The following is a 15,593-nucleotide window of genomic DNA, read 5'->3' as shown; positions in this document are numbered from 1 at the left end:
TTTCCATATTAAAGGACCCTCTCGGTAACTTTGCACCATCATCATCATCATAGACAGTCCCTCGAAATGAGGATGACTTGCTTCCATGCCGAAAAGGGATGAGTTCACGGGTGTTTCAATGAAGGACCTCATATTACGGATCCCGAACTACATCCTGAAGGGTGGAAGATGCCTGTGCATGGATTTTTTAACGTGTGGTTGCACATCAGCCACCCCTACTCCCCAACTCCTAACCCCAACCCCTCCTCCACCCCCTCACCCCAAACCCCTCACCCCAACCCCTCCTTCACCCCCTCACCCCAACCCCTCCTTCACCCCCTTACCCCAACCCCCCTCACCCCAACCCCACTAACCCCAACCCCTCCTTCACCCCTTCACCCCAACCCCTCCTTCACTTCCTCACCCCAACCCCCCTCACCCCAACCCCTCCTTCACCCCCCTCACCCAAACCCCCCTCACCCCAACCCCTCCTTCACTCCCTCACCCCAACCCCTCCTTCACTCCTTCACCCCAAACCCCCTCACTCCTACTCTGCAACCCCCCTCACACCTACTCTCCAACCCCCCCCCTCACCCCAACCCCTCCTTCATCCCTACTCTCTAACTCCCTCACCCCAACCCCTCCTTCACCCTAACTCCTATTTCACACATCCAATTTCATTTTGACCATCACTTACACCAATGATCCACACTGGAGGTAAATATCAGGAGCTTCTGTGTGATGGTGAGGTGATCACTGGACAAAAAAGCTCAGAGACTGGTGGGGGGCTGCTCATTATCCTCGGTGTGATTTAATCCCCTTTCCCACTGAATACTGCAGACAGACATGGTCACCTTGGTAACAGAATGGTCAGTGTGACATCACTTTCTAAACAAGACCACACAAGACAATGGGTTATCAATAAATGGTAAAGGTATTAAACACTCTGCAATTACATTGTAAATAAAATGGAAATAAACTGCTGGAAAATAATTGGTGAAGATAATTTATCTCTGGAATTGACTAGCAAACATTAAAAATGATGTGCTTTGTATACACAAACACTATATATAAGAAAAAAAATATATATGCTATACATATATATATATGCTGTGATATATATATATAGACTTTGTGTGCTCGTTTCAGTTCTGCGTAACCTGATGCGATCCACATTCTATGTTCTTTAGCCCATCCAGTGCTTGCTGGGTCAGGATATAAAGAGACTGCGCGCTGTTCCTCCTCCCACTGCCTGGGGGAATGGGGCAGATATTTAAAGGGGCAGGGACTCCCCTTTCTCTGCCTCATTATAGTTAAAGAGACAGTCCAGTTTATCTTGGGGTGTCGGAGGACTTCACTAACAGAGCTCCCATCAACAGTCGCTCCTTTCTGTACTATGCAGTGATTGTCAAGCTGTCTATTTCAGTGACTTGAGCCTTTCTAAAATGTCTCACTGTTTTTGATGATCCACTTGTACAATTTGGAAAGATTTTAGAATTGTGCAGTGTGATGAAGGTGTTGGTTAAAGGTGGAGTCAAATTTGTTTCAAAATATTCTGTTCTAACCCTCCCCCAACCCCCCAAATTTTAGAACACTGCAATACTGACTGGGAAGTTCTCAAGTTCGATCCATGATCAAGGTTGGGTTCAGTTCTGCACCCGCTGTGCGCAGAGTGAGAATAAACTCAATGAGCTGCTGATTTTCTCCGCTGGGTCTTCTGTGCTGGCCTAATAGGGTGAGCCCGGGCTGGCCCAATAGAGTGAGCCCATGCTGGCCCAATAGGATGAACCCAGGATTGACCAACAGGGTGAGTTGATCTCAGCCAAGTCAGCAGTTCAGGGATTATAATTGTCCTCAGTACCACTGGGCTAAATATGAGTAAAAATCAGCCAGTGTCCCTACTATTCATACCGATCCAGTGACCTCAACTATGAAGTGTGTGGATGTCATTTGAGGACAGGATTTGAAGCTGTGATGCCTACCATAGTAGAGCTGGCACTCACTGAGTCGAGTTACGGTGAGGCACTGGAGGTTAACTAATGTCTGTGGAATTGCACCCAGCCAGATTCAGCACTTTCTGGAGATAATAAATCTCAGACAATGAAAGGAATGTTGAATTTAGACAGTGAGGATGGAGGGAGAGTGTCTAGAATAAGGAATTTACAGCTTAGGGGGGACAGGAGGGGACAGAATGTTCTGTAGAATCTAGAATTGTCTGTTCTGAATTTCTATCCTGTATTTAAAGTAACAATGTTTGTAAGCACCATTTATTTGCAGGGTATTAGAAGGGGAGGATCTGCAGCTGGGAAACTCAATCCAAACATCGCCTCAAGATTTGACAGATTCCCAGATTGATCAGGATCACCTTATCATCAGCCTTTGTTAAAACACCAATCACAGCGGGGAGAAACAGGACACATGTTGTGTGTGTAGATACAGCTTCAACCAATCGTTCAGTCTGTGAGACTCGTGCAGCCACCTGACTCAACACTGTAAATGTGGGGACAGTGGGAATGGATGCTGTTGTACATGAAAAGTGATTCAGTCGCTCATCTCACCAACTGGCATTCGAGGAGTTAGATAACAGACTTTCTCCTGTGAATATAGAGCTGGTTTATTGGGCCGTAATTTGTTTACTTATTCATCTTGTTGACTCTAAATCTTTGCCAATTATTTGATGTGATCTGTTTACATGTACGTATTTTTAAAAATATGTTTGCTGAGTGGATTCAAATACAAATTGAAACCAGGTTTGGAGGCGTAATGCTCCATTCACACATCGAAGGTGAGAGAGATACTGTGGGGCACACGCTAAGTCCAGTATCTGAAGGTGATTAACAGACTGGGTTTTATGTTTAGTGATCCTGGGCGTGTTATCAACACCTTCGCTGAATACCAGGGCGAGTTCATCAACTCTGGAAGGTATGGGAAACTGGGACTTGCCCCTGAGAGTAACCGAAGGTATAAGAACTAAAATAATCCAGAGTTAGAAAGGAGAAAAGGCCCAAAATGGAGCAGTCAGTAACAGGATGTCAATTAGTCTCTTCTTATTTTGGAGTCATCAAATATCGACACACTCTGTTATTTGAAATAACAAAATATTAAACTCCAGCCCAGTTATAGGGGTTATTAACATCAGCAGAAACAATCCCTAAATGATAGAATGAACACGATTCAGTTAAGATGTGATTAACAGCAGCAATAACAGTAGAAACAAACCCCTGCAGTCACTTGTGAACTCGCTGGTGTATCAGCAGGTCGGATGAATGAGTGAATCCCTTCCCACACTCAGAGCAGGTGAGCAGTCTCTCCCCAGTGTGACTGTGACGATGCATTGCCAGCTTACAAGGTTGGGTTCAGTTCTGCACCCGCTGTGCGCAGAGTGAGAATAAACTCAATGAGCTGCTGATTTTCTCCGCTGGGTCTTCTGTGCTGGCCCAATAGGATGAGCCCGGGATTGCCCAATAGGGTGAACCTGAGCTGGCACAATAGGGTGATGTAATGAGCAGAACTGTGAGAGTACTCCAGCTATGTCCTAACTAGTGTTTTACACAGTTCTAGCATAACCTCCAGAGGGAGGTGGGAGCCTGGAACTTACTGCCTGAAAGAATAGTAGGGGCAGAAACCCTCATCGCATTTACAAAAGTGCTTGGATATGCACTGGAAGTGCGTTAACCTACAGGGCTACGGACCAAGAGCTGGAAAGTGTGATTAGGCTGGATAGCTCTTTTTCGGCCACACAGACAGGATGGGTCTAATGGCCTCGTTCTGTGTTGTAAACTGCTATGATTCCATGTCACCAATCCTCTCCTGTCTGATATAAACCAACCCCACAGTCACTGACACCAATCCTCTCCTGTCTGATATAATGTTGTGAAAGACAGTGGAAGGCCAGAAGATTGGGAATTTTTTAGAAACCAGCAAAGGACGACAAAAAAATGATAAAGACAGAAAAGATAGCATGAGAACAAACTAGCAAGAAATATAAAAACAGACAGTAAGAGCTTCTGCGGGTATAGAAAAAGGAAATGAGTAGCTAAATTAAACGTTATCCCTTCGAGGATGAGACTGAAGAATTAATAACGGGAAACATGGAAATGGCAGAGATTTTGAACAAATATTTTGTCTTGTTCTTCACGGTAGAGGACACTAAAAACATCCCAACAGTTGATAATCAAGGAGCTATTGCAGTGGTGTAGGGTGGGGTGATGGGGGAACTTAAAACAGTCACTATCACTAGAGATAAAGTACTCAGCAAACAAATGGGACTAAAGATGGACAAATCCCCCGGACCTGATGGCATGCATCCTAAGGTCTTAAAAGAAGTGGCTGCAGAGATAGTGGATGCACTGGTTGTAATCTGCCAAAATTACCTGAATTCTGGAGAGGTCCCAGCAGACTGGAAAACTTCAAATGTAACACCCCTATTCAAGTCAGGAGGGAGGCAGAGAGCAGGAAACCATAAACCAGTTAGCCTACCATCGGTCATTGGGAAAATACTGGAATCCATCATTAAGGAATTAGTAGCAGGACATTTAGAAAATCATGTTGCAGTCAAGCAGAGTCAGCATGGTTTTATGAAAGGGAAATCATGGTTGATAAATTTGCTGGAGTTGCTTGGCGATGTAATGAGCAGAGTGCATAAAGGAATACCAGTTGAAGTTGTATATTTGCATTTCCAGAAAGCATTCGATAAGGTGCCACGCAAAAGGTTACTGCACAAGCTAAGAGCTCACGGGATTGGGGGTAATATATCAGAATGGATAGAGGATTGGCTAAGTAACAGAAAACAGAGAGTTGGTATAAATGGGTCGCTTTCTGGTTGGCAAACTGTAACTAGTGGGGTGCTGCAGGGATCAGTGCTGGGACCTCAACTATTTACAATTTATATTAATGACTTGGATGAAGGGACCAAGTGTAACACAGTCAAATTTGCTGATGATACAAAGATAGGTGGGAAACCAAGTTGTGAGGAAGATGTAAATAATCTAGAAAGGGATATGGATAGGATAATGAGGTACCAACGATATAGGTAAAAAATGGGATGAGGTCCAACAAGCTGAATTTAGGGAGCTAGGAGTTAAATTAAAAAGTAGGACCTCAAAGGTAGTAATCTCAGGATTGTTACCAGTGCCACATGCTAGTCAGAGTAGAAATAGCAGGATAGTTAAGATGAATAAGTTTCTTGAGGAATGGTGCAAGAGGGAGGGATTCAAATTCCTGGGACATTGGAACCGGTTCTGGGGGAGGTGGGACCAATACAACCGGTCTGCACCTGGGCAGGACCGGAACTGATATCCTAGGGGGAGTGTTTGCGAGTGCTGTTGGGGAGGGTTTAAACTAATACAGCAGGGGAATGGGAATCTATGCAGGGAGACAGAGTAAAATGGGGGCAGAAGCAAAAGGTAGAAAGGAGATAAGGAAAAGTGGAGGGCAGAGAAATCAAAGGCAAAAATCAAAAAGGGCCACATTACAACATAATTCTAAAAGAACAAAGAGTGTAAAAAAAAAAGCAAGCCTGAAAACTGTGTCTCATTGTGAGGAGCATTCATAATAAGGCGCAGATAGCTGTTAACGGATATGATGTAATTGGGATTACGGAGACATGGCTCCAGGGTGACCAAGGCTGGTAACTCAACATCCAGGGGTATTCAATATTCAGGAAGGATAGACAGAAAGGAAAAGGAAGTGGGGTAGTGTTGCTGGTTAAAGAGATGAACAAAATGTTAAGAAGGACATTAGCTTGGATGATGTGGAATCATCGGTCATTGGCAAAATACTGGATGTCCCAAACTACATCCTGAAGGGAGGAAGATGCCTGTGCGTGGATTTTTTTAACGTGTGGTGGCCTTTGCACAGAAGCCACCACACGGGCTTGACAGAGCTAGGTCTTGGTCCAGTGGCGAGGATTAACCAGGACGACTGGAGACCAGCTCTGCTGCATGGACCTAGTGCGCACCCATATCGCAGTGTGGGCTGGCCCGTGCTGCCCCTGGGCCCGTGGCCCCGAACTGACACCTCTCCTGGGCCCCAATCACGTCCCTCGCTGCTCCTTCGCCCCGACCTCGCTGCTGCTGCTGCACTGACCCACCTTCCAATCATCAACCTGGACCTTGATGACATCACTCTTTGCTGCCTTTGCAGCTCGCGCTGCTCCCTGAAGCTGCATGCCTCCACGCTGCTCCCTGGGCCGCACGCCGCTCCTTTTCTGGCCCTGACCTGCCATAACATATCCCGATCTTCCAATATAACACGGACAGGGTATCTGGTCATTTATCACATTGCTGTTTGTGGGAGATTGCTGTGTTCAAATTGGCTGCTGTGTTTCCCACATTACAACAATGACTACACTCAAAAGCACTTCATTGGCTGTAAAGCATTTGAGACGTTTGGTGGACATGAAAGGCGCTATATCAATGCAAGTCTTTCTTTCTTAATACAAAAGCAAAATACTGCAGATGCTGAAATCTGAAATAATAACAAACTGCTGGAAATCTCAGCAGGTCAGGCAACATCTGAGAGAAAAAATAGAGTATGAGAGGAAGCTTGCAGGAAACATAAAAACTGACTGCAAAAGCTTCTATAGATATGTGAAGAGAAAAAGATTAGTGAAAACAAACGTAGGTCGCTTGCAGTCAGAATCAGGTAAATTTATAATGGGGAACAAAGAAATGGCAGGCCAATTGAACAAATACTTTGGTTCTGTCTTCACTGAGGAAGACACAAATAACCTTTCAGAAATATTAGGGGACCAAGGGTCTAGCGAGAAGGGGGAACTGAAGGAAATCCTGATTAGTCAGGAAATTGTGTTACGGAAATTTATGGGATTGAAGGCCGATAAATCGCCAGGGCCTGATAGACTGCATCCCAGAGTACTTAAGGAAATGGTCCTAGAAATAGTGGATGCATTGGTGGTCATTTCCCATCATTCTATCGACTCTGGATCAGTTCCTATGGATTTAAGGGTAGCGAGTGTAATACCACTTTTTTAAGAAGTGAGCGAGAAAACGGAATTATAAACCGGTTAGCCTGACATCAGTCGTGGGGAAAATGTTGGAATCAATTATTAAAGATGTAACAGCAGCGCATTTGGAAAGCAGTGACAGGATCGGTCCAAGTCAGCATGGATTTATGAAAGGGAAATCATGCTTGACAAATCTTCTAGAATTTTTTGAGAATGTAACTAGTAGAGTGGACAAGAGAGAGCCAGTGGATGTGGTGTATTTCGACTTTCAAAAGGCTTTTGACAAGATCCCACAAAAGAGATTAGTGTGCAAAATTAAAGCACATGGTATTGGGGGTAATGTATTGACGTGGATAGAGAACTGGTTGGCAGACAGGAAGCAAAGAGTAGGCATAAATGGGTCCTTTTCAGAATGGCAGGTAGTGACTAGTGGGGTACCGCAAGGTTCAGTGCTGGGACCTCAGCTATTTACAATATACATTAATGATTTAGATGAAGGAATTGAATGTAATCTCTCCAAGTTTGCAGATGACACTAACCTGGGTGGCAGTGTGAGCTGTGAGGAGGATGCGAAGAGGCTGCAGGGTGGCGTGGACGGGTTGCATGAGTGGGCAAATGCATGGCAGATGCAGTATGATGTAGATAAATGTGAGGTTATCCACTTTGGTGGCAAAAACATGAAGGCAGAATATTATCTGAATGGTGACAGATTAGGAAAAGGGGAGGTGCATCGAGATCTGGGTGTCATGGTACATGCAGTTGGCATGCAGGTACAGCAGGCAGTGAAGAAGGCAAATAGCATGTTGGCCTTCATAGCGAGAGGATTTGAGTGTAGCAGGGAAGTCTTACTGCAGTTGTACAGGACCTTGATGAGGCCACACCTTGAATATTGTGTACAGTTTTGGTCTCCTAATCTGAGGATGGACATTCTTGCTATTGAGGGAGTGCAGCGAAGGTTCACCAGACTGATTCCTGGGATGGCAGGACTGACATATGAAGAAAGACTAGATCGACTAGGCTTATATTCACTGCAATTGAGAAGATTAAGAGTGGATCTCATAGAAACATAAAATTGTGACGGGATTGGATGGGTTAGATGCAGGAAGAATGTTCCGGATGTTGGGGAAGTCCAGAACCAGGTGTCACAGTCTAAAGATAAGGGGTAAGCCAATTAAGACTGAGATGAGGAGAAACTTCTTCACTCAGAGAATTGTGAACCTGTGGAATTCTCTACCACAGAAAGTTGTTCAGGCCAGTTCGTTAGATATATTCAACAGGGAGTTAGATGTGGCTCTTACAACTAAAGGGATCAAGGGGCATGGGGAGAAAGCATTGAATGGTGGTGCAGGCTCGAAGGGCCGAATGGCCTACTTCTGCACCTATTTTCTATGTTTCTATAACGAGCAAAAATCTGGCAGATGGACCATAATGTTGTAAAATGTCAGGTTATCCCCTTTGGTAGGAAAAAGAAAACACAAAATTATTTAAATGGGGACTATTGCAAAATGCTGTAGTACAGAGGGATCTGGAGGTTCTTGTACATGAAACTCAAAAAGTTAGCATGCAAGTACAGCAAGTAATCAGGAAGGCAAATGGAATGCTGGCCTTTATTGCAAGGAGGATGGAGTATGATAGTAGGGAAGACCTGCTACACCTGTACAGGGCATTGGTAAAACCAAACCTGGAGTACTGCGCACAGTTTTGGTCTGGACTTGTCTCTATTCCCGTGCCGAGGGGATTGCTGCACCAGACGGGAGGGGCAACATTTGGGGACACGGATTCCCCACCAATTCCCATTCCCCTTCTTTCGGATAATGGAGGGGCCACTGTGTGTAATGTGCAAGTCAGGAAGAATTGTCAGTAAGCTCTTTCTAATTGGACATGTTATTCAGTAGAAACTTTCACACACTATTGCCGATTTTGTACCAAGGATCAATTTAGGATTAAAGTAAAAGTTCATAATTTTATTGCAAACTAACTTTCTGTTGAGAGTTGCTGAATTAAGGGGAACGATAACACACAGCGTTTCTTAAATGGACACTGCAGCCCCGAGAACACAATCAGTAATGTATCCAGAATATTAAAGTCCAGCCCAGTTATAGGGTCATTAACATCAGCAGAAACAAACCCCAACTGTCAGAATGTACATAATTCAGTCGGGATGTGATTAACAGCAGCAATAACAGCAGATTCCAACTCCTGCAGTCACTTGTGAACTCGCTGGTGTGTCAGCAGGTGGGATGAACAAGTGAATCCCTTTCCACACTCAGAGCAGGTGAACGGCCTCTCCCCAGTGCGAACTCGCTGGTGTCTCAGCAGGCCAGATGACCGAGTGAACCCCTTCCCACACTCAGAGCAGGTAAACAGCCTGTCGCCAGTGTGAACTCGCATGTGTATCAGCAGGGTGGATGACCGAGTGAATCGCTTCCTACACTCAGAGCAGGTGAATGGCCTCTCCCCAGTGTGAACTCGCTGGTGTATCAGCAGGTTGGATGACCGAGTGAATCCTTCCCCACACTCTGAGCAGGTGAATGGCCTCTCCCCAGTGTGAACTCGCTGGTGTGTCAGCAGGGTAGATGATCGGGTGAATCCCTTCCCACACTCAGAGCAGGTGAACGGCCTCTCCCCAGTGTGAACTCGCTGGTGTCTCAGCAGGTCGGCTGAACATGTGAATCCCTTCCCACACTCTGAGCAGGTGAATGGCCTCTCCCCAGTATGAACTCGCTGGTGTGTCAGCAGGTTGGATGACTGAGTAAATCCCTTCCCACACTCAGAGCAGGTGAATGGCCTCTCCCCAGTGTGAACTCGCTGGTGTATCTGCAGGATGGATGAATAAGTGAATCCCTTTCCACACTCAGAGCAGGTGAACCGACTCTCCCCGGTGTGAACTCTCCGGTGAGCTACAAGTTGGGATGACCCAGTGAATCCCTTCCCACACTCGGAGCAGGTGAACGGCCTCTCCCCAGTGTGACTGCGTCGATGAATTTCCAGCTGAGACGGTGATCTGAATACCTTCCCACAGTCACCACATTTCCACGGTTTCTCCATGGTGCGGGTATCCTTGTGACTCTCCACGTTGGACGATGGGTTGAAGCCTCGCCCATGCACACAACACGTTTACAGTTTCTTCGCGCTGTGAATGGTACGATGATTTTTCAGGCTGTTTAATTGGTTAAAGCTCTTTCCACAGGCAGTGCACTGGAACACTCACTCGGGTGTGTGTGTCTCGATGCTTTTCCAGTCACACTGATGTTTGAAATCTTTTCCAACAGACAGAACAGACAAACATTTTTCCTTCCACTTTCAAAGGCCGATGATATTCAGGTCGTGATGAATCGATTGACTCTGTCAGATCTTGACGTGATGTTTGGTTTGTGTTTCCTGTCTGAAAATCTCCCCTTCTAATATTCTGTAAAAGGAGATAACAAAACTCATCGCTGTCAGTACAAGACAGAAATTCAGAATAGACACATCTAGTTTCCATGGAACATTCTTTCCTCTCGTTCTTCCAAAGCTGTAAATCCCTATCCCACACATTGTCCCTCCTGCTGTGCTGAAATTGAAACCCATCGCACATTTCTAGACTGTTTCTCCTCCACTCCCAGTTTTCACCACCAATTCTGGCTGGGTTCAGTTCTACACTCACTGGTTCCCCTCCCTCTCCACCCCTGAAGGTGCTGACTCTGGCTGGGCCCAGTTCCACATTCAATGGTTTCCCTCCCTCTCTTCCCCTAAAACTGCTGACTCTGGCTTTGAGGAACAGGGTGAATGAAGGGGAACCAGTGGATGTGGTATATTTGGACTTCCAGAAGGTATTTGACAAGGTGCCACATAAAAGGTTACCGCACAAGATAAAAGTTCACGGGGTTGGGGCTAATATATTCGCATTAATAGAGGATTGGCTAACTAACAGAAAACAGAGAGTCGGGATAAATTCTCGGGTTGACAATCAGTAACTAGTGGGGTGCTGCAGGAATCAGTGTTGGGACCCCAACTATTTACAATCTAGATTAATGAATTGGATGAAGGGATCGAGTGCAATGTTGCCAAGATGGGAGGAAATGTACTCTGCGAGGACACAAAAAACCTGCAAAACGACATAGACAGGCTAAGTGAGTGGGCAAAAATTTGGCAGATGGAGTATAATGTTGGAAAGTGTGAGGTTATGCAGTTTGGCAGAAAAAAATTCGAAGAGCGTGTTAATATTTAAATGGAGAAAAATTTGCAGTACAGCAGGATTGGGGAGTCCTGCTGCATGAAACACAAAAGGTAAGTATGCAGGTACAGTAACTAAACAGGAAGGCCAATGGAATCTTGGCCTTTATTGCAAAGGGGATGTTGTCTAAAAGCAGGAATGTCTTGCTACAGTTATGCGGGGTATTGGTGAGGCCACACCTAGAATACTGCGTACAGTTTTGGTTTCCATATCTAAGAAAGGAGATACTTGCTTTGGAGGCAGTTCAGAGAAGGTTCACAAGGTTGATTCCGGAGATGAGGGGGTTGACTTATGAAGAAAGGTTGAGAAGGTTGGGCCTCTACTCATTGGAATTCAGACGAATGAGAGGTGATTTTATCGAAACGTCTAAGATTATGAGGGAGCTTGAGAAGGTGGATGCAGAGAGTGTGTTTCCACTGATAGGGGAGACTAGAACTAGAGGGCATAATCTTAGAATAAGGGGCCGCCCATTTAAAACTGAGATGAGGAGGAATATCTTCCCTCAAAGGGTTGTAAATCTGTGCAATTTGCTGCCTCAGAGAGCTGTGGAAGCTGGCTCATTGAATAAGTTTAAGACAGAGATAGATAATTTCTCAACCGATAAGTGAATAGGGGGTTAGGGGGAGCAGACAGAGAAGTGGACCTGAGTCCATGATCGGCTCAACCATGATCGTATTAAATGGTGGAGCAGACTCGAGGGGCCGTATGGCCTACTCCTGCTATTATTTCTTTTGTTCTTATGCTAACTCTGGCTGGGTTCAGTTCTACACTCACTGGTTCCCCTCCCTCCCCTCCCTGATGGTGCTGACTCTGGCTGGGTTCAGTTCTACACTCACTGGTTCCCCTCCCTCCCCTCCCTTCTCCTGATGGTGCTGACTCTGGCTGGGTTCAGTTCTACACTCACTGGTTCCCCAGCCTCTGCTTCCTTAATGGTGCAGACACTGGCTGGGTTCAGTTCTTCAATCACACGTTCCCCACCCTCTGCTCCCCTAAAGGTGCTGACTGTGGCTGGATTCAGTTCTGCACTCAATGGTTCCCCTCCCTATGCTCTTCTGAATGAGCTGGATCTGGCCAAGTTCACTTCTACACTCACCTGTTCCCCTCCCTCTCCCTCCCTTGATGGTGCTGACTCTGGCTGGGTTCAGTTCTTCAATCACACGTTTTCCACTCTCTGCTCCCCTGATGGTGCTGACTCTGGCTGGGTTCAGTTCTACACTCAATGGTTCCCCTCTCTCTCCTCCCCTGATGGTGCTGACTCTGGCTGGGTTCAGTTCTACAATAACTGGTTCCCTCTCTCTCTCCTCTGAAGTGTTGGCTATTTTAGATCTGGTCCTGTGTAATGAGATAGAATTAATAAACAATCTCCGAATAAAGGAGCCCCTTGGAATGAGTGATCATAGCATGGTTGAATTTCAAATTCAGATGGAGAGCGAGAAATTTGGATCTCAAACCAGCGTTCTAAGCTTAAATGATGGAGACTACATAGGTATGAGGGCAGATTGGGCAAAAGTGGACTGGGAAAATAGATTAAAGTGTAGGACGGTTAAAGTGTAGGGCCAAATTACAGCAAATTTCTAAAGGGGCAAAGTGTGTTCAAAACACAAGCCTGAAGGCTCTGTGCCTCAATGCGAAGAGTATTCGGAATAAGGTGGATGAATTAACTGCACAGATAGCTGTTAACCGATATGATGTGATTGGCATCATGGCGACATGGCTCCAGGGTGACCAAAGCTGGGAACTCACCATCCAGGGGTATTCAACATTCAGGAAGGATAGATAGAATGGAAAAGTGGGTGGGGTGGGTGGCGTTGCTGGTTAAAGAGAAAATTAACGCAACAGTAATGAAGGACATTAGCTTGGATGATGTGGAATCAGAATGGATGGAGCTACGGAATACCAAAGGGCAGAAAACGCTAGTGGGATTATGTACAGACCACCAAACAGTCGTAGTGAGGTTGGGGGCAGCATAAAATAAGAAATTAGGGATGCGTGCAATAAAGGTACAGCAGTTATCATGGGCGATTTTAATCTATATATTGATTGGGCTAACCAAACTGGTAGCAATGCGGTGGAGGAGGATGTCCTGGTGTGTATTAGGGATGGTTTTCACGACCAATATGTTGAGGAATCAACTAGAGGGCTGGCCATCCTAGACTGGGTGATGTGTAATGAGAGAGGACTAATTAGCAATCTTGTTGTGCGAGGCCCCTTGGGGATGAGTGACCATAATATGGTAGAATTCTTTATTAAGATGGAGAGTTACACATAATTAAGGTGAAGATAGGCACATTTTTGAGCGATAAGGGAGTAAAAGGTTATGGGGAGCGGACGGGGAATTGGAACCTAATCCATGATCGGATCAGCCATGATCTTAATGAATAGGGAGCAGGCTCAAGGGAACAAATGGCCTACACCTGCTCCTATTTAGAAACATAGAAACATAGAAAATAGGTGCAGGAGTAGGCCATTCGGCCCTTCTAGCCTGCACCGCCATTCAATGAGTTCATGGCTGAACATTCAACTTCAGTACCCCATTCCTGCTTTCTCGCCATACCCCTTGATCCCCCTAGCAGTAAGGACTTCATCTAACTCCTTTTTGAATATATTTAGTGAATTGGCCTCAACAACTTTCTGTGGTAGAGAATTCCACAGGTTCACCACTCTCTGGGTGAAGAAGTTCCTCCGCATCTCGGTCCTAAATGGCTTACCCCTTATCCTTAGACTGTGACCCCTGGTTCTGGACTTCCCCAACATTGGGAACATTCTTCCTGCATCTAACCTGTCTAACCCCGTCAGAATTTTATATGTTTCTATGAGGTCCCCTCTCATTCTTCTGAACTCCAGTGAATACAAGCCCAGTTGATCCAGTCTTTCTTGATAGGTCAGTCCCGCCATCCCGGGAATCAGTCTGGTGAACCTTCGCTGCACTCCCTCAATAGCAAGAATGTCCTTCCTCAGGTTAGGAGACCAAAACTGTACACAATACTCCAGGTGTGGCCTCACCAATGCCCTGTACAACTGTAGCAACACCTCCCTGCCCCTGTACTCAAATCCCCTTGCTATGAAGGCCAACATGCCATTTGCTTTCTTAACCGCCTGCTGTACCTGCATGCCAACTTTCTTATGTTCGAGACAGTTTCCCCTCCACTCCCTGTTTTCACCACCGATTCTGGCTGGGCTCAGTTCTACACACACTGGTTCCCCTCCCCTGAAGGTGCTGACTCTGTCTGGGTTCAGTTCTACTCTCACTGGTTCCCCTCCCCTGAAGGTGCTGACTCTGGCTGGGTTCAGTTCCAGACACTGACGTAATTCACATTGTTCCTGCACCAACATGGCCACGCATGCGCTTTGCTACGCACTGAATATAGATGGCAGACCGTTGAACCTGACTTCCTACACAAATATGTCCGCCGTTAGCCTGGTCCTGTGACCGGGAGAAAGCCCCGAAGCTGCAACCGCCGATATTCCGGTTATTATTTCGGGCTTCCGGCGGGCACCGGTTGTTTATGAAGCCTCCCCGGCTCCCCGCTGGTTCATTACTCCGCTCTGTACTGTTGAAAAGGACACTTCTGAGGACCCTACCCAAAACGTACTGCCTCCGCCATTACCCGCACCGCACATGCTCCAAAGCCCCTCCCCGCCAGGACCCGCGCCTGCGCACTGAGCTCCTGTTGTCTGGGTGCAGCACATTCTTCCCCGCGGGGCATGCTGGGTACATAAGACCATGAGAAATCGGAGCAGGCGTGGGCCACCCGGACCCCCGGGCCTGCTCCCCATTCAATAAGATCATGGCTGATCTCATCATAGAGTCAGCTCCACTTCCCTGCCCGCTCCTCAGAGCCCTTTACTCCCTTATTGCTCAAAAATCTGTCCATCTCCGCCTTAAATATATTAAATGAACCAGCCTCCACTGCTCTCTGGGGCAGAGAATTCCACAGATTTAGAACCCTCTGAGAAAAGAAATTCCTCCTCATCTCAGTTTTAAATGGGCTGAGGAGAAAGGCTGCATTTGTGAATAGAACAGGATTTACTGTGATTGCATTGGACACTGAAACATGTTCATTCTGGCAGCTCTTGTTCGTTTCTGATGATCTTAATAACCCCTATACCTGAACTGGAATTTGATACCCTTTATAAATGTTGAATAAATTATGTGTGTTTTCAATATTTGATTGCTCCGTGATCACAGGAGACCAATTGATGTTCCATTTTAGTGCTTTTTCTTAATCGAACTTCGATCACTTCTATCATATCACACCCCAAACTTGTTCTGTTTGAGGTCCTACAAGACGAATTTATGGAGCTCGGAGCTAAATTAAAAAGTAGGACCTCAAAGGTAGCAATCTCAAGATTGTGACCAATGCCACGTGCTGGTCAGAGTAGGACTCGCAGGATAGCTCAGAGGAATACGTGGCTTGAGGAGTGGTGCAGAAG

At 46.0% G+C, this 15,593-nt stretch overlaps 1 protein-coding gene across 1 annotated transcript in view; it reads right to left on the bottom strand.

The window, feature by feature from the left end:
* Positions 1-14,780, bottom strand: part of LOC139249352 (zinc finger protein 850-like) — a 51,367-nt gene extending 36,587 nt beyond the window's left edge. The window contains exons 1-3 of the mRNA XM_070872331.1: positions 14,519-14,780; positions 9,182-10,352; positions 3,326-3,459 (exon numbers count right to left, since the gene is read on the bottom strand). Of these exons, the coding sequence (XP_070728432.1) occupies positions 3,326-3,459; positions 9,182-9,991 (944 nt within the window). The 5' untranslated portion in view covers positions 9,992-10,352; positions 14,519-14,780. The remainder of the gene's footprint in view (positions 1-3,325; positions 3,460-9,181; positions 10,353-14,518) is intronic.
* Between the last annotated feature and the right edge of the window lie 813 nt (positions 14,781-15,593).

This window comes from Pristiophorus japonicus, unplaced genomic scaffold (genome assembly GCF_044704955.1).
Source record: "Pristiophorus japonicus isolate sPriJap1 unplaced genomic scaffold, sPriJap1.hap1 HAP1_SCAFFOLD_308, whole genome shotgun sequence".
Taxonomy (NCBI): domain Eukaryota; kingdom Metazoa; phylum Chordata; class Chondrichthyes; family Pristiophoridae; genus Pristiophorus; species Pristiophorus japonicus.
Note: the sequence above shows the minus strand (reverse complement) of the source record. Positions and strands in the feature narration are given on the sequence as shown.